We start from the raw sequence: 25,514 nt of genomic DNA on the forward strand, positions 1-25,514 counted from the left end.
TCAGGTGCACCCTATAAGTTTTGGAGCACCTAATGTTCTGTAATCTGAATCTCTGGTAAAGTAATGAAAAATAAGGTAATTGTATAGCCAGGTACTGTCCAGTTCAAGGATTTTTTTTCTGGTGTGGGGGGGAAGCATACTGTAGCTACTGGGGAAATCTCTTCAACCAGCATGGCTCACCAATAAAAACTGAAATAATGATGACTGTAATCCTGTTGTTTCACATAGTAAATTGTAACTTGAGTAGACTAAATCACTGGAACTTTTGGAGGAGCTGACTTACTGATTCAATGGGCCTACTCTAGTTGTGACTCACTACACTAAGCAGCAAGATCTCGGCTAATATTATGCCATGATTACAAAGGTAATCAATGTAATGAAAACAGTTTACTTTAGGATTTGCTGTAGATAATGTCTTCTTAATTACTTCATTTTAAAGACATTCTGAATCCATGCACTACCAGTTCCTCCTACTCCTTGAAGAGTGCTAATGCTTGCAGTCATGCATACAGTATTAACAGACCCTGACCTTCTGTCCATGGATACAGATTACTCATCCTATAATACAGGATTGCTGGGATGGAAAAACTGTAGCAAAGTATGATAACAGAGGACAACACTAAGTGCCTGGATGATTCTAAAATGGAAAGATAAGAAATGTCACAGGCCCATTGCCTTTTATGTTTATTAAACTGTCTGGGTGGTTAATCTGTGGCTTCATTTCAGATAAACATACTAAGTTAATTTGGCCATGTTTAATTAGAATGTTTTATAGTCTAGAATATGTGCTGGTGCTTAAGAGCAATGGCCCCCTGCTTAATAGGGCTAAATCAATTCTACATTATGAGGACACCCACAATTCAGACGATTATATCTACTATTGTGGGCAAGAATCCTGTAGAAGCAATGGAGTAGCCCTCATAGTAAACAAAAGAGTGGGAAAAGCTGTACTGGGATACAATCTCAAAAATGATAAAATGATTTCAATTCGAATCCATGTCAGACTTTTAAACATCACAGTAATCCATGTTTATGCACCGACCACTGATGCAGAAAAGGCTGAAATTGACCAATTCTATGAAGAACAAACCTATCAATTCTAAAGGAAATCAAACCTGAGTGCTCACTGGAAGGACAGATCCTGAAGCTAAGAAGAACTGATGCTTTTGAATTGTGGTGCTGGAGGAGACTCTTGAGAGTCCCCTGGACTGCAAGGAGAACAAACTTACTCATTCTGAAGGAAATCAACCCTCTCACTGGAAGGACAGATCCTGAAGCTGAGGCTCCAATACTTTGGCTACCTCATGAGAAGAGAAGACTCCCTGAAAAAGTCCCTGATGTTGTGAAAGTGTGAAGGCAAGAGGAGAAGGGGACGACCGAGGATGAGATGGTTGGACAGCATCATCGAAGCTGGCAACATGAAATTGACCCAACTCTGGGAGGCAGTGGAAGATAGGAGGGCCTGGCGTGCTTTGGTCCATGGGGTAATGAAGAGTCAGACACGACTTAATGACTAAACAACAATAACAACATATTGTTCAGAGGTATCTGTAGGGGATGGGGTTTTTCTCCCTTCACATGGTGAGAGTGTTTGCCAGGTTTGAAGACTCTTAGTGGGGTTAGGGTGGGCTATGAGAGATCCTGAGGTTTAACAGTTGCTTCCTGGTGTAACCATCCATCATTTCTGTTTGTTTGTTTTGTTCTGATAACAAAAGCTAGACAGACAATGAGCCATGTTGGAGGCTTCTATGACAGCAGGAAAGAGAGAAGAGAATGGGAATATATTTGTATCCCTGAACTGAGAACGCTGTTTTCCTACTTCCTCTGGGATACATTTCAACATAATGGGAGACTGCACAATTGTCTAAATATGAACCATGCAAAGAAGGGCAAAAGGTTCTTTACTAAGGTATCAGAGTCAAGAAGATTTCATTGTATCCCCTGTCTAATTAAAACAAGCCAGTCCTTTCAATGCTTTGATGAAAAGGGTATGTAAGACATCATTTAATTAAGAGGAAGGTCCTATTAGCACATTTTTCATTACTGTGAGACATTGTTCCCTTTCATTCCATGTAACATGGGGAAAGGCAGAAGAATAAGTCCCAGGAGAAGATTCTGTGGTGGAACAGGATTAACAAAAGAGGTTTAGCTGGTATCCTGGGGATACCCCTGAGTCAGAAGAGTGAATGAGAATCCTCTGGATAGAGTGAATAAAGGAATGGAGGCAAAATATCCCCACGACTTGCAGTAAAACTTGAAAAATAATTATTTTATTATAGTTTAGTTTATTGGTGGAGGGAAGACTCTAGATTGGTGTAGTTAAAGAACAAATCACAGCTTTCCCAAGGAAGGTCTCGTCAAATCTCCCCTGCAAATTTTGGCCACCAAAATGGCAAATCACCCCTCCCAGATAAGTCAGCCTCTTGAATATGGGAATGCTGTCAGGTGCATTCAACAGAACATGCACACAAGCACCCTCTAGATATGTACTCTCTAAGGCTTTCACAGCTGGCATCAGGAAGAGCAACCTTCAGAACATGGTCAAAGAGCCCGAAAAACCCACAACAACCCTTTAGATAACCTGGCACTGAATATAGGAAGGTCTGCCTTACGTCTGAGTAGAAAGGGAAGGCTGGGGAAATACTTATATGCACTTCTCTATCCCCACCATAATTACACCTTTTCATGGTTTCAGACACAGTACTTGGATAATGCTAGAGAATGATGTCTCCCACATGTGACAACAATGATTGTATGATTGGAAATAATGTGTTTATTTTAATTGCAACTTTATTAATGGACACATTCATATCTTATTGCCCACCTAAAGCCTCTGGGCTGGATAGAGTAAAAAAAATTATAATAATAAATCTGCAAATTCATGCCGTGGACTAACCACCCAATACCAAAAATGCCATTTCCTTTGTATTTGATTGCCTGCTTTCTTAATATTCTAGGAGGATTATTTTCTCCCTTGAATATGCATGAAAAACAGAGCAGTTTAAAAAGATGGGAGGTTAATACAATTTTCTGTTTATAGTAGATGAGTGATAAGACAGCTGATCAGATACTACACTTCTCTAACTGCTGTGGTCTTTTAATTGATTTCTGCTTGGCTTAGTCCCATCACAAAATCATAGACATTACAGATGAGAAGAGAGTTTCCCCTAAACTTTATTCAATTATTTTTTTCCTTATTATTCTTGAAATTGAGACAAAACACTTAACGTCTTTTGTATCTCTGTGTCTCTCAGCCAACATGTTTTTCAACAATTTCATTCAGTAGATACTTCCAGCTTATTACGCTCACACAGAGGCTTCTTGGGAACTGTTTCATTTTTCTTCATATTGCTTCCCTTATACTGAATTTTAGTATCAATCCTTATTCCCAGTTAAAGTGTTTCCAACAATGAATATTTCATGTGTGGTCATTGTCAGGTCCCTAAAATGTTGTAACCCATTTGCAACATTTAATTGCTTTTCAAACTGATTATAAGAGCTATTGTTGCCATTATGCTCTTTCAAGTTGTTTCTGACATATGTCAACCCTATGCATTACAGACTTCCTACCTGTCCTGTCATTAACAGGCCTGCTGAAGTGTTGCAAACTAAAGGCCATGGTTTCCTTTATTGACTCAATCTGTCTCGTGTCGTATTCATATTTTCCTTTGTCCTTCAGCTTTTCCTGGGATTATTGTCTTTTTGTGATCTGCCCAAAGTACAAGCCTCAGTTTCATCATTTTTATTTTAGCAAGAGTTTAGACTTGTTTCATTCTAGGACCCACTTGTTTGTCATTTCAGCAGTCCATGGAATCTACAAAGCTCCCCATATTTTTCTGTTGGCTTTCTTTAGTTTCATCCATGTATAGTAGTTAAGAATAAAACTGTATGGATTGTCATAGTATTTTTCCTCGAGTGACAGAGCTTTATTGCTAAAGGTCTTGGTCCTTCATAACAGGGACGTGCACAGCAAAAATATTATATGTCTTTAGTTTTGGGTTCTTTCAGGAACTCCCTCTTTCAATTTTTTGTATTTTTTGTCTTTTTGTTTTACACAAAAGAGAAAGCCTCGTTCAGGTTTTCCTATTTGTTTTTGTTGTTGTTTTTGCTTTCCTGGCACTCCAAATAACTCTTAAAAGCTACTCCAAAAAGGCAGAGGCAAGGCAGCAGAAAATTACTTTACTCCAACAGTACATAAGAAAGAAAAATTATCATGAAAGCAACAAGAAATAAATGCTCAACTTGTGCCTAAGCAACAGCAGCAAGCCATACAGCTTAGTGGCGCAATGGCACAGTCACAAAACCCATCCTCCTGCACAGAAGCACACAGAACAGTTCCCTTCCCCAAAAGAAATAACCTCTCAAAAATATGCATTTTTAACTGAATAAATACACCTTAAATTAATCAAATAACACATTTTAAAAAACCAGTCAATCAAATTCACATCTAGATTTCAGTGTTCTGTAAATGTTCGTGCCATGTAAATGTTCGTTCATGTTGCCCTGCCTTAGTTACAACCCTGAGCATAAGACAAATCATATGGTAGCTCTGCTCCTAGTCTCCAGGATCTGAAGCATCCATCTCATTCTGGCTAATGGACTGACCCTCAGATGTGCTGACCTTCAATTTGTGAGATGCTTAGAGGAGACAGTGCTCTGAACATTAAAACTGAAGTGAAATGTGTGGTGATCGGATGATCAGGAATGAATTCTAAATCCCAAGGGTGTGGCAGTGATAAGAAATCCAGCTTCCTCAGTGAAATTATTAACCTGTCAGCCTTGGGCCAAGCTCCTGTGTTGGCCACAGCTATGGCCTAGGGTTGGTGCACGTTGACAAAGAAAAGAAGGCAATAGCACATTCTGCAGCTGAGAATAAAGCACAGAATCAAAGTTAGTCAGAAGACTGAGTTTTGAAGCAGCTACAGAGGGTTCGAGGAAACAGATGAACAAGGTCAAAGGCAGGATGGTGATGACAGCCCAAGGCAGCAATCAGAAAAGAAGCTGGTAAAGTCTATCCTATTAGGACAGTTTGGGTTTTCAGGAATATATATTTAGCTACTATTTTCCCTAGTAATAGGCTATTTTTTTTGTGGGGTTTTGTTTTATGTGGCCAATATATTAATGCAAAAAGAAAAAAAGTGCAATCAGTTTTCAATATTTCCCAGCTGACCATTGCACAGCTGGTTGCATGGTTTGGGAACAGGAGTGATTTTACTCCCCCAGTGAGCTTCCATGGCTAAGCAGGACTCAAACCCTGTTCTCTATCCACTATGCCACATTGGGAATTTATTGGTAGCAGCTATAAAGGCTGTATTTTGCTTGGCTAGTGAGACATAAAAGAATGAGTATAGAATAGAGACAGAAAGTCCAGTCTTGGTCCATCAAGAGACTTGTTTTATGACTTTTCTTGGCATTTCATTTTCTTTGCCATCTAAAAAGGATATCCTTAACTGAGATCTACTTTGCTCAGTGTCAAAGTCATCATCACCATCCCATACCACAAGCAATTCAAATGCAAGGTCAGATTAAGACATGCTGTGGCTCTAAGCTATATTAGGCCCCACAGAATCAGCTGAAATGTAAAAATGAAATAGGGATATTTTTAGAGCATTTAGAGGGTCCTCATGATCTGAAGCTCTAAAGATTAGTTTATCAAATGTATTGTATATATCAGTTCAAATGGGAAACTGCTTTTTCACACCAGATTGCCAGGTTTACCCTAAAAAAGTAGAAATTCTAAAACTCAAGAAAGCCTGGCACTGAAAAATACAACCTGCAAAAGGTCAACAAACTCTACGCAACCACAAGGACCAGTGAACACTGAACAAAAGACTAACTAACAATGCCCATCAATCACAGTGACAGATCATCTCCCCCCTTATCACAACAATACACCCATAACAAAAATCACCTTGATCACCATAATCACCCAATTTCCTAAAAAGATCAAAAAGCTGATCCCACAGCTACAGATACTCAACTATCCCACACACTACACCAGAACACAGACAGAGTTCTAATTCCTGTCCTCTGAAGATGCTGGCCACATAGACTGGCAAAATGTTAGGAAGAACAACCTTCAGAACATGGCCAAACAGCCTGAAAAACCCACAACAACCATTTACCCTAACTACTTAACCTTCACTCAAAATTTGATAAACAAACCAAGTCCTTTATACTCCCAGTAGATTTCCCTTCAATTTATATGCCAGGCTTCTCATTATCATCTGCACCTGAATGCAATAAGTAGACAGCTTATCAATTCATGGCATGGCTTCTGTGCAGAGATAATTAAGGGAGCCAGTTAGCTGCTGTAGTGTTGGTTTGGTAGACTTGCATGGTATCAGTAACAACAAACGTGTATTTCCAGGGTTCCTTTGTGAGGGTTTGTTTGTTTAATTGTAGTTTATTTATTATTTCTGTAAATTGCTCTTTGGATTTAAGACCATGTGGGCCTATTAAAAGCATTTCCAGGAAAACATTGCACGGTTCGTTCAGAATCCCATACGTATAAATACAAGGAAGTGATGGGGTTGTCTAGGAACGACATTAGACCATTAGTGCATAATACCGTAATATGTTTTAATGAGAGCGTGAGCAAATGCATGAGCATTAGCATAGAAGTTCTACTGCAAGCAAAAGCAATCAGTACGAAGTTTCCATTTCAGACCCAGAATAAAAGCATTTAGAGATGCCTGCAGTTTTCACTGTAATAGTCTGGGAAAAGAAGAAAATAACACAACAGAAATCTTATTGATGAGTATGGGGGTGGTGGGTTTTTTTCCTACTACAGGTCCCAGAATCACGTACCCAGCAAGCCCAGTACCTGTTCTGGGTTAGGGATTCTGAGAACCGTAATTTTCCTAAGCTTGGGAACTTATTGCAGATCACTTATTATAATATATTTACATTTTATATGTGCTCAGTTTGTGTAACCTACAAAACACTTTACCCACATGTTTTCATGGATCATCATGCTATACCTGGCAACATTTTGGAGCTACGTAAGTGACAATAAATGTCAACCAGAGGCTCTAAAATTAAAATAAATGCATATATGCCCACATAGGTGCACAAGCATATTCTGATAGTTTCCGTGGTCATGTAGCCAGCATGACTAGACTCGGAACTCTGTTACCTTCCCACTGAGGTGGTACCTATTTACCTACTCACATTTACATGCTTCTGAACTACTAGGTTGGTAGGAGCTAGGACAAGTGACGGAGGCTCACTCCATCATGTGGATTTGATCTTATGGCTGTTGGTCTTCTGACCTTGCAGCACAGAGGCTTCTGCAGTTTAACCCGCAGCGCTACCAGCGACCCTGCATTTTAGCTTAACCCTAATTTCATGTACTGTGACGATATGGTTAATATGTAGGTACCAATATAACACAACATCAAAACATTATTCAGTAACTATGTTTTTTAGCCCCTCTTCCAAAGCAATGTCTAACGTTTCAAGGAATAAGGAAAAATGGTCACCTCAGATATTTGTTGAGACCATTGCTGAATGGTCTGAACAAATTGCTAGTAAGCCTAGGGGCAGAAACAGACTACATCTTGCTAGTAAGCCTAGGGGCAGAAACAGACATTAAATGTAGCCCATGGATGGGAAATCCTTGATCAACACTCCTAGAGTGTCACAACATGCTTTTTTCACAACCAGGATTATGCAAATTGACTTGCTTTGTTCGGTGATGAGTCTTCAGGATTCAAGCATGAATTCCTGTAAAGCTTGATTTCACAAACATAGAAAGACTGTCCCAGTCACCTCTCCACAACATGCTTTCAGTGCTAATTATGAGCTCTGTCTAACAGCTTCTTCTTGTTCTGGGTCTCCTCATTGCACTGTATCAGTTGTTCAATGAATATTATATATGACGGTGGGGCATAGAAAAGCATGGCAAAAGTAGACAGTGGTATTAAAATTAGAAATATCAACAGAATCTTGGCTTCCTTTTATTTTGCCTCTTCCCTCCAAAAGGCAGATCTGAAAGTGTAAATTAATCCAAGACAATTTTACATCCCCACTACAATTAAGAAGGACAGCCATCTGGGGCTCTAATTATTCATCAAGGAAATGTAGACACCCCTTCCTCTCAGCTATTTTCATGACCCTTGAGACAGTGTGCAATTCAAAATGCTTTGGAAGAAGCAAATCTTTTGTGTGTTTTCTGACAACTGCTGTTTTTGTCATCACCATCTCCCCCCCTCCCCGGCCAATTTTCACTGCTATTTGGTCCTCATTTTTGCTGATATGCATATGCCTTTCCTACACCCCTCCTCTTCCATTCTCCAGGGAACAATGTACAATGTACAATGTATATTTTTATCTCTTGTTTGTAAGCCAACATATAGTTAACATATCTTCATCTTTGTTTCAGCAAGTCTTACCAATACGATGCAAGTAATTTTTACTATGTGGATGTCAGAGCCTAACATGCTCTACTCCATTTCAAATTGTATGTAGCTTGTAAAGAAATATCTGGATATTATATGATCCAAAGACATTGTTATCATATTATAAGCAACTGCCAACATAGCACATAACTCGTTTTAAGAAATGCGAGAAACAGCTTTCTTCTTCCACTGCAATATCCAGTTCTGGTGGCTGAGGACAAAATGTTGCTTGTTACAGATAGTGCATGAGTAGAAGAAGGAATGCTTTAAGTGCTAAGAACAGGACTCATAGCAGGACATTTTCATACATCCTGTTGTTTTGGGTTGTTTCATGATTCTTTATCAAAAAGTAAGAACAGGTTTTTCATGCAAGTATATTACATAAGAAAAGCCTAACTGAATTACAACATTAGAACTCTATTTATTTATTTATTTATTTATATTTATTTATTTATTGGACTTATATACCGCCCCATAGCGCTACAAGCACTCTCCGGGCGGTTTACAATTTTTAATTATACAGGCTACACATTCCCCCCCCCCCAGCAAGCTGGGTACTCATTTTACCGACCTCGGAAGGATGGAAGGCTGAGTCAACCTTGAGCTGGCTACCTGGGATTTGAACCCCAGGTCGTGAGCACAGTTTTAGCTGCAGTACAGCGTTTTAACCACTGCGCCACTGCGCCACGAGGCTCTAATGGTTTCTACCTGCTAATGATGAGTTACCAGTCAAGTCTAGTTTGACCCTGACACTGAGAAACATCCCACTATTTTTTCTTTCTCAAAGAACCTCAGAGGGACTGTTCCAGTTTTTACAGCCTCGCATGTTGCCTGTGGTTGAGTGACTGAGGGTGACCTTTCTGGGATGGAGTGACTGTCAGCCTATCCAGCACTAACCAATCGCCTTTTCCTGCCTCTCAATTCAAGGAGAGCCCTGCATCTTTGCTGAGTGCTTTTTCCTTCTCTTTAGTCTGTTGGAAACAATTTTGTCGTTAGCTTATTGTTGATATGTTCACAACTGTAAATAATGAGATTTTTGTTATTCTTTCTCCTACAAACATTTTAGAGTGAGTTATTGAGATGTTAAGTGCCAGTTAATGAGAAAGGGGTGAACTATCCAGGGAACTTGAAGCTATTCTCCTCTGTCAATCTCTGCACTTATACTGCATAGTAAAAAAGGAACTTTAACCAGAAATTCAAAATTCTGCAATGGTGAGATTGCACTGAGCAGGGCAGGGCCCTGAGAAGGAAGACTTACCATGGCTGGTGGCTTCTCAGCCTCACCTGCTGTCACTGGACAAACTCTAGGGTAAGAATAGCCCAAAACTGTCATCAGCAGTGTTGTAGCCAGGTTATACTGTACATCAACATGAGTGGGACTAGTTAGGGTGTTTGGGTCCTGCTAAAGACTGCAATATGCCAGTACCAGCTCTGCTTATGATTTCAGAATAATGGGAAGTAAGTCAATTCATCATGACCTTCTAGATTCCTGACAACTGTTCCGTTCTTGCAGGCCCAGGTATGTGCATGTGAACATGCATGTATGCACACAAACATACTTGTGCATGTACTTTTGCAAGCCTTGATGAGTCACCAAACAAAAATAGTGGTCTCTGTTCCACTTGATGGAATTGATCAGGGATGGCTTTTGGGCTGAGCAATGAGGGGATTACCTCTAAATTTGAGGCGGTGGTGATTACGAGCCACCCACAGCATACAGCAAGTTGCTCAAAACAGTGGAAAATGTGGAATAGGTCAAGAACAAAACCAATGAAGTCTGCTGTTGTTCTTTGCTTCATTTCCTCCCTGCATCTCCGGCATTGTAAACAGTTTTTTAATCTCCTCTTTGTTTACCCAAGTAGCTTGCAAGAGGAGTGCTGTCTGGAAAACAACAATGAACCAATAAAGTGGCAAAAGGCATTACTTTCATCCATAATTTTTTAATTCTTCCTCCCTCCTCCATATCTGAAGCATTGTAAACAGCTTGCCATTCAATATAAAGAGAGGAAATTGCTGTTTGGAAAAAAATTAAGATGTCCTTATTTATTTGTTTAGTGGGATACCTACTGTGGTGTAGTGGATGGAGTGACAGGCTAAGACTCAGTCAGGAGATCTGGGTTTGAATCCTCACTTAGCCATGGATGCTCATTGGGGTGTGAAGCTGGTAAAACCACTCCTTCGATATCTCACTTACCTTGAAAGCCCTATTAGGATTGCTGTAAGTGTGTTCCAGCTTGATGGCACATAGCAGCAATAAGTGAAGAAAGCCAACCAAGCATATTTTCTTGTAGCCATCTTTCAGTCTCAAGAGACTAGGGTAACCTGCTCTGAATAGAGGTCTTGGAACAGCGTGTAGTGTGGCTGAGAAGTGACCATCCCTTCCACACTGAGGACAAAATCATGTTTTCTTGTAATGCCTACAATACACCAGATCAGTTCTTTTGAAAAATGTCCCCTTGTAGGAGAAGTGTGGCCCTCCAGAGGTTGTTACAGTATGACTCCATCAGCCCTAGTCAGCATAGCTAATTTGGGCGGGGGGGGGGGGAGCATGGAAACAGATATGCAATAACTTCGGAGGAAGACATTTCTCTTCAAACTTTGAACACAACATATCTCATTCATGTTCTAAATTACCTGTGTCACCTGTGAAATTGCATTGGATTGTGGGAGCTAGTTTATGTTGGATGTTTTCCCTTTTCTTATTATGTTATTTATTTATTTTATTAGATTTATACCCCGCCCATCTAGATGAATGGTCTACTCTGGGCAGCAATAAGATGGATATTTCTTGAAGTGTAGAGTATGTTAGCATCAAATATACTATAGGACTGTTGCTCCAGAGTAATTTCTTCTTGCACTTTGCTCCCTGTTTAAGAGAAACTGTAGTCTAGATTGTAGAGCGCAACTTCAAGAAGGAGGATGTTCTTAGCTGCTGCACTAGGATACCTTGGTGAATGGGTAGCCCTGCCTTTGGATAGTTGTGACTAGACTTGACCACTCCCTTCCTCCTTTTTGTTCTAACATCATGATTCTTAAATATTTCACTAAAGCAATAGGCAGTGGTTATGCCAGCAGTACCTACGGTGCATTGCATAAACAGAGTTTGGTGGATAGCATCCATCATATAGGGCTTTGGGGAACCCCAGTGGATCCAATTCACCCACACACTGGTGCTGTAATGTGGTCCTTCAGCCACCTCACAGAAAAATACACCAGCTCATCTATCTTATTGCTTCATATTACATATTAATGTACTATTGCATTAATATATAATAGTAGAAAGTAACTGTAGGAGCTTGCAAGCAATAAAATACAGTGTACTTCTCCTTTCCAAGAAAATAACACCACTCTAGTTATATTCAAGATATCCTGTGGGGTGTAGCACAAACCTAGTTAAAGGAACATAATTTGTATCCACAGATTTATCTAATTACAGCCAGGCTCTGCAATTGTCACAATTCTGATGGAGCACAGAAAAGCACAGGATGTGGTTTATGTTTTTTGTTTGTTTGTTGTATTTTTTTTTCCAGAAGTCAGCTATCAAAGAATCTCAGCTTTGATTTAAAGCAAGTTTCTGGCAGTTGTGGTATGAAAATAGACATGACAGTATATGGGCAGCACTTAGCCTCAATATTTACTAGAAAGAATATCCTGTGGAGTCTGATTAGACTTAATTTCAATAAACCATAAACATAGTTACAGCACAAAATATGGAAAATAATAAATTGTGCGTATTTCCTTAGTTCCAGTAATTCTTCTGTGCTATATTTGTCTTAGTCATACAGAATTGTAATTTTTTTAAAAAATATATATTCAGCGTTGTATTTTTGGTCGTTTTGATTTATCACAAAGTGCGCAGCAAGAAATTTTTTTTTTTCATAAGCAGTTTTTATGAAATGCTTAACCACTAATCCTCATTCAAATCTACAACCATTTCTAAAACATTTTAGAAAAAATCAAAGTGAGTGAAAGTATTAAATTGAGTTTTGCTTGCAGGTATATGCTAGCATGAAAACAACTGAAGGATGGCATTGGTTAAACTGTCAAATAATAATGCAAATGTTAATACAAGGGATGTTACTATCTTTATACAGTCCCTAAGAAGGAACTAGATTTGTTACAACTGATTGATTTGCCATTCCTGTTGGAGTCCAGAACATCAGCCTCTTTCTAACAAAGTGGCGTGGAAATAATATTAAAATATGTTTGGTGGAATTAACTGAATCAGCCTTATTTTAAGAAATTGCTTGTATTAATTCATTTCTCAGTTAGTGGAGAGATTTAAAATTGTGGCTGATGCATTTTATTTCTTCCACCTGATCCCTGTGATTGTCTAATGTGAAGTGTTGTTCTTAGTTGGAAATTAACTGATTTAAGTAGTGGTGCACAAAATCTAGGATCAACTGTCCCTTCTAGGCACAGAACAGCAGCTGCACAAAGCACTTTCTTGTCAGAGATATGCCAGACTAACTAGTTTCCTGCTCTTTTATACATGTAAATTACATACCAATTGCCAACAACATTTTAATCCCCTTTCAAATTCCATCAAGACAAAAGGCATCTTCCTCACCTTTGCCCATTCCCATCACCAAAATCTGTATAACTCTTGAGGAAGGAACAGACCTTACAAGTCAAGAGTTACAATTAAAACATTAGATTTCTGGTTGTTGTGGGTTTTTCGGGCTCTTTGGCCATGTTCTGAAGGTTGTTCTTCCTAACGTTTCGCCAGTCTCTGTGGCCGGCATCTTCTGAGGACAGCACTCTGTGCTCTGGTGTAGTAGAGTATGTTAGCATCAAATATATATGTAGAAAAAGACAAAGGCCTATCTCACAGCCATAAATACTGCACTCCCAAAGCCAACTACACCAGAGCACAGAATGCTGTCCTCTGAAGATGCTGGCCACAGAGACTGGTAAAACGTTAAGAAGAACAACCTTCAGAACACGGCCAAAGAGCCCGAAAAACCCACAACAACCATTAGATCCCGGCCATGAAAGCCTTCGCGAATACATTAGATTTCTTTTGGGCTGCTTTGATATGCCCTCTAATAAAAGATAAGCATTGAATTGTCAGTTCTTTTCTCAGACCTTTCTTTGAAGTGCTCAGTAACAGGAGGTAAATAGAAGGTGTGAATTATCCTGTTACAAATAACTTCTGCCTGTTTGTTTAGGTTCCCAGGCACTCACAACAGATGCATCCAGAAACTGAATCTCGATTTCAGATTTCAGATTCCATAGTTCCTCAGTTTCTTCACACCAGTGATATGAAAATAGAAGCCAATTTATGTTTTATCCAGTGCTGCAATAAAATGCAATTAACGAGGAAGAGAAGTGATTTTTACTCTATTTGTTAAACTCAGATCTTGATTTTCTTTTAAAAATGGTGCTGACAGCAGATGAAATAACAGTTACAATAAAAACATAAAACTATCAAACAAAAATACATAAATAAGAATGAAAGAACAGCCATCCACCAGTTCAATTTAAATATCAAATGTGTTAAAATAGAAACATATTTCCTTGCCACTGAAAAGACAACAAAGATGGGGCTAGTTTGATTTTTCTTGACAAGAATTTCTGAAAAAGATTCCCATCAAATGTCTCTCCAGCAGGACATATCTGATTTTATGTAATCAGTCCATCTTATATTTCGTCTTCATTGTTTCCTGTTGTCTTCTCATGGCATGCCCAAAGTATGACAGACTCAGGTTAGTCATTGTTTACCTCAGTGGTTCTTAACCTTGGGTTACTCAGGTGTTTTTGAACGCAACTCCCAGAAACCCCAGCCAGCACAGCTGGCATTCTGGGAGTTGCAGTTCAAAAACACCTGAGTAACCCAAGGTTAAGAACCACTGATCTAGAAGATGCTAATTTGTTTCTCTTTTAGTTTTTTTTTGTTTTTTGTTCCTGTCAACATTCTTTACTGTCCAATTTACACATCCATACATAGTAATTGAGAATACTGTGGTGTGGATTATCTTGGTTCAAAAATTAAAAGGAAACATTTCCAATTTTATTCATAAGTATATATTTACTCAAGTGTGTATGTGAGAGAGAAAGAGAGATAGAGATAGACACACACAGAGAGAAGAGATCTAATCTAGTTTGGCCTCTAATTTAGTCCTCCTGCCACACTGTCCAGATTTTGAACTGCTGGAGTTTTAATCACTGCACAGTTAAAGCTGATATATTGAAAGCCACCTGAAGCTGTAACCCTATGTGCCTTTGTTAAGGACTAATCCCCATTCACCTAAGGGGGGAACTAACTTTCAAATACATTTATTTAGAATTGGTCTGGGACTGTTAGTCACCTCAGAAGCAAATCCCACTGCATTCAGTGATGCTCACTCCTAGGTAAATGGTAACGTTCTACCAAAGGAAAATATGTCTGTGTATGTCAGAGAGAAAAATCACTCCATATGCATTCAGAAAGCACAGTGAAGTTGACAAATTGTTGTTGTTTTGCCTAACTTAAAACTGCAATTTGTATGACATTGATGTTAATTAAGTTTTACTTAGATTTATACTGCAGTATTGGTTGGCAATGGTAAGACTGTCTTCTTGTACAATGATATGTGGTTCTAAATGCACTTGTATCTTTTATTTTTAATCAGGTCTTTAGGATTTAAAGTATTTGTTTTCTTCTGTTTACTAATACCTATTTTCAGTGGATTTATGTAGTGATTATCTGCTGAATTCACTTTATCAGCAGCAAGAAGTTGCTGTCATTAAATCTGGTATGGTGAGAAATCTGAACAATTACAATACAAAGAGTCATTGAGATAACATGCTTGATGTTTTCAATAAATATTCAGTAGGTTTAAGAAGGCTCATTATAAAAAAGGAACTGAACATGGTCTTGTATGCTGGTGACTAAGATGTAGCTCACACATTACTGGGTGTGAGTTTGTTTGCTATTAGAAACACAGGAATTGAGAAGCAGTATGCACTTGGGAAGGGACGTGGTGGCGCTGCGGGCTAAACCGCAGAAGCCTGTGCTGCAGGGTCAGAAGACCAAGCAGTCCTAAGATCGAATCCACGCGATGGAGTAAGCACCCATCGCTTGTCCCAGCTCCCGCCAACCTAGCGGTTCGAAAGCATGCAAATGCAAGTAGATCAATAGGGACCACCTCGGTGGGAAGGTAACAGTGTTCTGTGTCTAAGTCGCACTGGCCATGTGACCACAGAAGATTGTCTTCGGACAAACGCTGGCTCTATGGCTTGGAAACAGGGATGAGCGCCGCCCCCTAGAGTCGAACACGACTGGACAAAAATTGTCAAGGGGAACATTTACCTTTACCTTTATGCATTTGGGAAGCATGCAGGATGTGTGCGTGTGTGTGTGTGTTTGTTTTGTTTATTTGTTTGTAATTCCCAGACACATGTGGTTGGGACATTCTGGGACATGTAGTTGAAACAAAGCCTTTTGCACCTCTTCTCCAAGATGCCATCAACATCTAAAGCCAAATCCTGAGTAGGTGAAGCTGTTTTTATTCTTTGGATATGATCACTGCTGAAGTGGCATTAAAGCTCTCTTTAAGAAATCAGGGTTTGCCAGGACTTCTTCACTAACTGGAATGATGCTATCATTTCTCACCTCTGTCAAACTTTTAGCTTCCCTCTGAGTTCAGCTTCAGTCTTCACAATAACAGCAATTGTGCTACATTTTTTGGCAATAGTGTTGGTGTGAGTTATTCCTGTTGTCATGCAAAGTACATTTGGTAGGAGGTAGGAACAAAAGAAAAGGTGGGAAATTTTGGAGAAATTTCCGTGAAATTGCCTGTTATTTCTAGGGAATGACATCATCATTTTCTATTTTGTACTTCTAGGGAAGTAAGAAACAGGAAAAGCCTCAGAATGGATTGGAGGTTGGCTTAGTAGTGAATTGGAGGTTGGCTTAGCAGATAAAAGTCTACCCCCAGGAAACAGCTAGTGCAGTGCCCAAATGTATCCTCCAACTTCCCAAAAATTTTTCTTTCCCATGAAAGAGGTTTATATTATCCCACCTCATTCTTAGAACTATCTAGATTTTTAAAATACTACAGAGCTTAGATGTCTGAGAATTCTGCATCCCCGTCTCCTGCTTTCTATTACACCTAGAAATCACACTGCAGCTTCCCAAAAATTCTGTAAGAAGAGGTACATAATGACATTTTCTTATGTACTTTGAAGTGTGGGAAATTGGGCACACTTTCACCTACCATCAAAATGATTCTGTCTAGTCTGGTAGAAAAATGAATGTTCAACATTTTGATATTCCGAGATGCTCTCTCGTTATGCATCTTAGTAAACAACCTACTACAAAAGGAAAAAAAGAAATAAGTAAAAACCAGTATTTTGCTGCTTTTACTAATTTTATTTATTTATTTAAAATATTTTTATCCTGCCTTTCTTCTCAAAAAGAAACAATGGAGTGGGGAAGGGTTTCAGCTTGTGATTGATTCTCAGTTCCTATGAGGAACTGGAATAAGGAAGACAGAAGAAAATGGGGAAATAGTTGTTGTATGAAACAGGTATGAATGGCACTTAGCGATGGAGGTCTAGAGAAGCAAACTGTGGAAACACACTGACAATGAAGCATCACCTCATTAAGGCACATCCATAAAAAAGCATGGGTCAATGTAGTACTACAGACCACATTAATAGCCTGTGCTCTCGTACAAATTGGAACACCATAAAATACACCACAGGCAGGTGATTGTGTAAAAAAGTAAGGCAGAGATACTGTTGATAGTGTTTTCAGCCTTGTTTTGTGTGGACAAAAACATTTCACAGTTCAAAGAAAATTGAACAAATGTTCCATGTAGGCCAGGTCTCTAATGCTGAGTGAAAATGATACAGTTCTTATCAGTTTCTCCTGAACTTCCTGTATAGTTTCCTGGAGCCATCAGTCAGAATTTACTTGATGGCACAGAGTTAATGACTGAAAGCCGGTTGGTAGAACTATGCCACATAAATGATGATGATATCATCACCCAGTGCCATTAATATTTTCAATTTTTAATTTAGAACTTATTCCCCCCCCCCTTTTTTTTTTTTTTGAAGATTCCAATATTCTCTAGACATCTCTTTTGCCTTAGGGGAGTTTTTGGGAGCCTTGGGACACAGGAAGAAAAGCATTTAAAATAAGAAAAATTATAATGTCCCACCATTGGATTCAGATCACTGGTGGTGATCTAGCAGTGATTTTCTGACATGAAAGCCTCCTCCACTCTCACCCTGAGACTCCCAAAGGCTTCTTTGAGGCAAATTAGATCATAGGGAGCCTCAGAACCTGAAGGGGAGATAGGGAGTGTTAAATTAAAATAAATATTACTGGTGCCACATGATGACACCATCACCATTTGTGCGGTGTAGTTGTGCCAACTGGATTTCAACTATTATTTTATTACCATATAATTTATTCCATCCTTGCAACCAAAGTGGCATGAGAAGCATTTGCAGGAAAATGCTGACCATGCTACTCCAGTAATGTAGGAACTAAGCCAAATTGATTTTTTTCAGTGCATTTCTTGTCTTCTATCCTTTGAACAGCAGTATACTCCCCCATCTCTAACACTGTTTTGAAGCTACTCTGAAAACATGAGCTGAGTCTGCTATTGTAAGGAAAAAGTAAGGCAGCAGATCATCTCTGGACCTCAACACTTTGGGGTGTGGTAGATAGCTTTAATTTGGCACAAACACTGTGAAATTAATATAACTTCGTCATTTTTTAAATCTATGGGCTACTTAGCCCTAATCTTACTCTTAGATTAAATTACCACGTACATTTCCCATTCAAACCATTTGTAATTTATCTATTATTTATAGCACATAATTTCTGTGTAATTTGCAATACACATATATATTATTTATCCTAAATATTAAAATAACACCCACGTGTAAGGCATTGGCTCTTCTCTGTATGTGGGATATTCCCCCACCCTTTCATATGGTGAGATGGAGAGTGGGAACCTTGGCCAATCTTAAGGCTTGGATCAGAACTCATAAAATGTACCTTTTTTTTGGACTATTGTTGTTACGTGCCGTCAAGTTAGAACTGACTTATAGAGACCAAATAGGACTTTAAACAAACATGAGATATTTAAGGAGTTGTTTTTTTTTACCACTTCAGTCCCCCCAGTGAGCTTCCTTGACTAAGTGGGGATTCAAACCCAGGCATCCTGAATTCTAATCCATCTAATCCACTGAGTATCCTTTTTTGGACCACAACTCCCAAAATCTTCAGCCAGTGCTAACTCTGCCTGCTAGGGAACCTGGAAGTAACAATCTTTTAAAAACATTATTTGTAACCTCTGACTTGAACATACGTATGTCTCTGATAGTAACCCATCATCCACGCCAGGAAGATGACAATTTTGTCAACATTTAAGTCAAGTTAAAATACAAGCATTCTGGAAGTTTGACACAAAAGTGGTAGTAAAGTTTTATATATATAACTTTACTTATACTAACTTTACTACCACTTTTGTGTCAAACTTCCAGAATGCTTTATCCTTAATATATATGGGATATATTGCACCAGTCCAAGACCATGGGAAAATAAAACAGGTACAGTCAGTCAGATTGATATAAAATAACAGTAAAAACAGCTAAAATTAGGGCAAGAGACATATTAAATATACATGCATATTAGGTACCTTTAAGTCAGTGCTTTAGATACCTTTGAATCAATACTTTACTTATGAGATAGACCAATCTGTTACAGGTGGTATTTGAATGTGATTGTATTAAGATACACTAAAATTAGTGAGTTTATCAGATTACATTCATGCTGTTAGATTTTCGGAGCTCTGTACTGGTTTTAGTCCAGAGTCCTTAATGTAAAGTAAAGATGGGAACATCTCTGAGCTTCACTTTCTCCTTCATTTAAAAATTAAAAATGTAACATTTTTCCTATCTTGAAAATGAAGAAATTCATGCTTTTGAAAAATGAATGGACACAAAATTATCGGCTGTTTGCACCAACCAAATAGCTATGGTATGATAGGGCTGTCATATAGCTGTTGAAGAAGAAGAAGAAGAAGAGGAAGAAGAAGAAGAGTTGGTGGTGGAAGAGGAGGAGGAAATCCACATTATGGGAAGCACAGGGATTCTGAGCTAGACTTTTGAGAATTAAGTGGTCAAGGCCATAGCCCTGAATAAGTCCATTTGGGCTTCTATCTTGGATTGAACTTAAGAGAACAACTCAGGTTCTATTTGTGAATTTTGGAAAATTCCTATCAAATTGAACTGAAATGCTCCTTCTTTCCTAGCATTAAAAAAAAAAAAGGAAATGGAAAATGTTTTGGACTAACCTCTGGACTTAAGTCTTATTCACCAGAGCTCTGGCACAAAAACAAAAAAAAGAACAGAGCCACTTGATCAACTCTTCAAGCAATTAAAAACACACATCCACCTTTCCTTCAAATGCATCACAGGAAGGAGCACCTGGCAGGGGAAAGACTCCAGTTACTGCACCAGTACTCCTGGTGCAGCAGAAGCTGAGACGGGCAGCCAGCTGCTCACCTAGTACAAACACACTCATGCTGCTCACTGAGCTCAGATTTATAATCTCAAAAGTAACTTTCCCAATGTATATATACATTGCAAACTACTAGATTTTTTTGAGTGACATGATGATAAGACAACCTTCATAGCATCCACAGTGGCCATAAGCAGGATGTGAAGCTGGTTCTTTCTTTTGGTACCCAAAGTGACTGCTGCTCTGACCCTGAATGTGGATGTTATAAGTCAGCATCATAGATAGTCACTATTTAGGTATAAACCAAACCTCTGTAAATGTCTCTAATCCCATTTTAAATCCACCTAAGATAGTGCCCATCAGCTCATCTTGGGCCACTGAATTCCATGAATTAATTATTTGCATGGAAAAAAAGCAACCTTTAACTGGATGACTGAGTACTAGCATGATTTAAGAGGAGGGGAAACATGAACATACTATCCAATTTCTCCACAGCGTGCATAATTTTAACAACTTCTTTCATATCCCATAGGACAAGCTTAAGACATTTTGATGTCCAAGGTAGAGGAGCAAATGTTTCCCCATGCTCACTCAAGTCAAGGTGCATATTACTCAAAGCCAGCCAAGTTATTTTGGCATAGGAAGCAGAAAAATCCCACAAGGACCCATTCTTGGCAGTAAAAGTACCAGGAATAACTTACTCAGCAGCTAGCAATTTTCTGTCCTTTCATGACACCCAAAACCTGCCTTTCTCTGCTTCATGATAGGGCTGGTGCCCTTAGCCATCTTTTCTCCAAATAACACCTGTTCCCCCATTTAACTTTTCATAATTGCTCATGATTTTGATTAGCCTTTTCAGGAGCCATCCTAGAAATACCAGAATACAAAGGCAAAGGGAGGAGGAGTGATTCCTTTATTAGACTCCTAATAAAGTAATGATCACAACCTAGTTTTTGAATTCACACAGTACTTCACCAGGCTGGGTGCTGGACAGCTGAAAATGGTGTAAAAGAAACATAATCGTTTCCCAAATATTATTTCCCCATACCATCTGAGATCCCACGCAGAGAGTTTATGCTAGCCCTGAGTTGATACTATCTCTAATGTTAGCATGTGTGGGGGCTATGTCCACAATGCGCTGAGAGGAATACTGATGATGGATGTGCTGTATCTGTCCCTATGATATTTCTGTCCCTCTGATGTACCACTCTGCCCATCCCTTCTCAAGTTATGGAGAATCCCTGTGCAATTTAGAACCCTAGAAGATCTATAACTAGGAAAGAGAACCTGAGATGGCAATGGAGGTATTAGGAGCCCTGATTGAGTACAGAAGGATCCTTGTTGGAGAAGTTCCCTTTCCCAGCACGTGATAGGTGAGGAAACCAGTATAACGGTGATGTGGGAGTGGACCAGCTAAACCCTTTTGCATGTCAGCAATTACAATTGATGAATGTGAGTACTCTAGCTGTGTTGTGTTTGCTGGGTTAATTAGAATTCGAACATAGGCAGATTAGGTGAATCTGTCAATTTAACCAGTAGCTGAGAGTGGAACATTTATACAGTTTGTCTGTTCACTGAAACATGCCAGTTTGCTTTCCTCCTCTTCAACCTCTTCCTGTACTTCACTTGAACATAGTTTCCTTGTTGGACTGGATGCAGATTTGAACAAGAGTATTTTTTCACAATTTAGGATATGCCGATAACATGATTTCATGGCAGGTCCCACTTGCAGTATCTGTCTATCATGAGTCATGCAGATCTGCTCATTGTGTGTCTGAATTTCTTCCTTCGCCATATCATCATGTTTCAACAGAGGCAGGGTGAAGAAGCAAGAGTAGCACTTAAGCTCAAGACATACCCTTATAGATATATTTAAGAGGAATGGGTGGCATTCTTAGTAGTATGGGGAGGGGAGTCTGCAGGGTTGCCCTTTGTGTTTTGCAGCATGAGGCAAAGGACAAGATGGCCTCCCACCCTCATCTACAATCAGAAGATGATTGTACTGGAAGTCGCATCTTATGCTAATCCTGGTGACAGGAGAAACAAAATCTTCCACCACATCACAGGGGGAAGGTTAGCTTAGGGTCCTCAGTGTGGGCTGTGTGCCATACCCATCCCTGTTCTCCAACAGAGGGGAACAATCACAGGCTGCTGGAGCCAGTGCTGCTGCCAACTGCATCTGCTTCCCAGCACTGCCTCATACTGCCTAATGGTACAGCTGGCCTGATTATGTGGAACACAGAAGAGAAATAAATGGCCTTTTTTTCCTCCCCTTTTATCTACAGCCCTCTAGTTAAAAGTTTCCAAACTAGTTTGTTTCAGAATAGGTTACAGTATTGCATATATATATATTTTAAAAAAGAAGTGGAATTTATTTTTGAGATTAAAAAAAAATTAACAGGGAAAAAAAATGATCTTTTAGTCTCCACTCGGCCACATCCCACCCACCCCCACCTGCAGTAACAAACTCTTGAAAGGAGCGGTCTCTTATGGGAAAGCTTGACCCAGCCTTCCTTCTTAACAGCGGGCGCAGAAAATGGCTATAATTAAAACCTTCGCGATATTGATTTACAGCCGGAATGGGTTGCGGAAAGAAAAAGAGGAAGAGCTAGAAGGCGAGGAGAGCTTAATCATTCGAGGTAGCCTTGTGAGGGGGAGCCAGAGAACCCCTTCGGATGACACAATTGTATGGAGGAATCCTCCCCCCCCTCATTTGTGAAAAGGGAGGAAAGAAAGGAACTATCCTCTCGTGTGTGGGTGGGTGGGAATGCACCATTGGTGGGTATTGGTGGATTGAACAGGTTGGAGTGTCTGTTTCTCGTCTAGGCGCCCACTCCGCGCCCTCAGCCCAGGCTCCATTTCCCGGCCACTCTGTGTAACTTTATCACCGAAGTCACTTCCCCAAGTGTCTCAGCTCGGAGGGAAAGAATTGGAGGCGTGGAGTGGCGGGGCGGGAGAGCCCCTCTGCCAGCGCCTTGCAGAATGGCAGTTTAACGACGGCGAGCGGAGAAAGCAAACAAGCCGCCGACCTCCAGGGAGCTCCGGCAGCGGGGCGGCGGCGGCGGCGGCGGAGAAAGCAACCCGAAGCGACGGAGCTGGAAAACTCCTCTTAGGCCACGCGCGCGCGCGCGCAAGCAAGCGAGCACCCTCCCCTCCTTCGCTCCCTCACACAGACCGAGCGGCAGCCTCCGCCTGGGCTGCGCTTGGTCGAGGCGGCTCGGCGCGCCCGCCTCTCCTCGCCGACGGTCCTTGGTCTCTTTCGGAGGCGAGCCATTTTGGCGGGCAGCGGCCGCCGCGAGTGGCCCCTGCCCCTTTCCGCGGCGGGCGCAGCAGCAGCAGCAGCAGCAGCCATGAGGCCAGACGACGTCGTCTCCTAGCGGCCGGGCTTGTGAAGAGGAGGAGGAGGAGGAGACGAGAGGCGAGCAGTTCATTTTCCCGCCGCCTGGCAGCCGCCGGCGCGGGGAGCTGTCCAACTTTTCAGCCGCGCGCAGTTGTTGGCTGCCCTTCGCCCCACCGCCCGGGCTCCTCCGCAGGCTGGCTTGCGCGCCCGTCTTCTGGCGGGAGAGCGAGCGGGAAAGCGGGCGAGCGGGCGGCAGCCTTCAGCTTTCTCTCCGCCGCCGAGAGGTGCCAGAAGAGCGGCGCCTCCCTTGCCCCTTTTTCCTTCTCCACCCGGCCGCTCCCGCCGCTTGGCGCCCAAGCATGGAGGCTGAGGAGAGCTGCCCGAGCCTGGCGGAAGTAGTGGGGACGGCGGCGGGCGGCGGCGGCGGCGGCGGGAGCCTGCCGGCGCCCAAGCATCTCTGGCGCCACGAGCACCACTGCCGCTACCCGCTCCGGCAGCAGCAGCAACAGCAGCAGCAACACTCCCTCGTGCACCAGCCGCAGGCGCCCGAGTGCCCGTCGCTGCCGCTCCCGCCGCCGCCGCCGCTGCCTCCTCCTCCTCCCTCGTCTTCACCTCTCCCTTCAGCCTCCCGGGGTCGCGTCGTCGGGGGCGGCGGCGGCGGCGGCGGCGGCCTGGGCCGGGTGAGGCACCGCGGCTACTCGGACACGGAGCGCTACCTCTACTGCCGAGCCATGGACCGCGCGTCTTTCGCCCTGGAGACCGGCCACCGGCCCGGCTTGAAGAAATCCAGGATGTCCTGGCCCTCGTCCTTCCAGGGCTTCAGACGGTACGCGGGAGGGGCGAGGGCGAGGGAAAGGGGCCCCGCGTGGCGCTGAGGGGACATTTCAGCCCCCCTCCTCCATCCCACCCTTTCCGACAGGTGAGGGAAGAAAGGTCGGAGTCGTGGAGAAGAGTCCTGAAGGGAGAGGGGGGGGAAGTGGCAAAGACGAACCGCGGATGCGTGTCTGTGGCGGGGATGGTGGCGGAGGAAGGAAGCATCCCAGAGGAAGGAGCGGGCGCTGAGAGATGGCTTGATGAAATGGGGCGTGGGGGGGGGGGAGAGAGAGACAGAGGCTCCCTAGACATTCAATAGCGAGGAGGGCAAGCAAATTGGCCATGGAGCCCTCGAGTTAGAAGGGAGGACGGGGTCATCGAGTCACTGCCCTACAGAGGCAGACATCCACAGCCAAGGCGTCCCTGATAGAGGATTAGGGAATTCTGGGGCTAAGCAGGTAGAGGAATGTCCTTTGGCACTGGAGCCTGGTGACCAAGGGATGTGTGAGAGAGTAAAAAGAAGGTCGAGAGGTTTGGACCTAGGAGATCAGGCAGGCGATACCAGAAAAAGATGGGCGAAAGGACTGAGCAAAGTGTTGAGGTGTCCTCTTGAGTAGTGGTAACACATTCAGGTCAGGCAGGCTAAGCAGCTGCGCAGATTGGTCTGGACTTGACTTCTAGCTGCCTGTTAATGGCTAGCCTTTGTGGTCCCTTCTAGGCCCAGGCTCAAAGGGGGGAAGAGGGCATTGAGGAGCCGAGAAAGGAGGGAGAGGGAGGAGTATCTAAGCAAACTTGCTTCTGCTTGCCTCACAAGTACGAAAAGCGTATTTTAGAAAAGAGGGAGTGTGCGTGATGAGAACAAAAACTCAGCACAGGTGTGATTGAGTCTGGTAGTGGGACAGGGGAATGTTTCTCTCCCTGACACCTTGTGCTCTGAGTACATCTTGAGGGGGTTTAGTAACATCCGAGTGCCTGGACAGCAAGCCTACATTGCACAGGTTCCGTCTCTCTTTCTCCATCTTCCCTCCTCTCTCCTCTTACCTTATATGCCCACACATTACTTGCTGAAAAAAAAATTCTGTTGTGATCTGCTTTTGTTCTTATTCTTATTACTGAATGTTTTGGGGTTTAATACTCTGGAGAGATGTAAGGCAGGGCTCTGCGCTACCCAGTGAAAGGGTTGACAAAATACTGGTGAAGCTATGGGGTGAGTAACCTAAGCTGGCCCTCTGCTTATATGCAGTTAGTTGTTTTACAGGGAGAAGCACAGAGTAAGGAAAGGATAGCTGTCTGTTCCATCCCTGCATATGGAGTGAACCATACGATATGTAGTAGCTATTACATTGTGGGCTGGTGGATCATGGAGTGACATGGTAATTCTTGAAAGACAACTTCCTCTTGCAATCGGCTGGGAGTGGCTACTGAGAAGATGTGATTGTTCCATGTTTGGTTCTGATTTTCCTTTGCAATAAATATGGCCATGTCATTTTAAATT

At 41.7% G+C, this 25,514-nt stretch overlaps 1 protein-coding gene across 2 annotated transcripts in view; it reads left to right on the forward strand.

Annotated features, from left to right (window-relative positions):
• PDE4D (phosphodiesterase 4D) overlaps positions 1 to 25,514 on the forward strand; it is an 811,089-nt gene that overhangs the window by 282,192 nt on the left and 503,383 nt on the right. The window contains exon 1 of one of the 2 annotated variants that reach the window (XM_072992725.2): positions 23,551 to 24,032. The exons of the other annotated variant lie outside the window; for it this stretch is intronic. Coding sequence (XP_072848826.2) covers positions 23,566 to 24,032 — 467 coding nt within the window. The 5' untranslated portion in view covers positions 23,551 to 23,565. Of the gene's footprint in view, positions 1 to 23,550; positions 24,033 to 25,514 lie in introns of those variants that run through there. 2 annotated transcript variants of the gene reach the window in all.

Source organism: Pogona vitticeps, chromosome 2 (assembly GCF_051106095.1).
Source record: "Pogona vitticeps strain Pit_001003342236 chromosome 2, PviZW2.1, whole genome shotgun sequence".
Taxonomy (NCBI): Eukaryota; Metazoa; Chordata; class Lepidosauria; order Squamata; family Agamidae; genus Pogona; species Pogona vitticeps.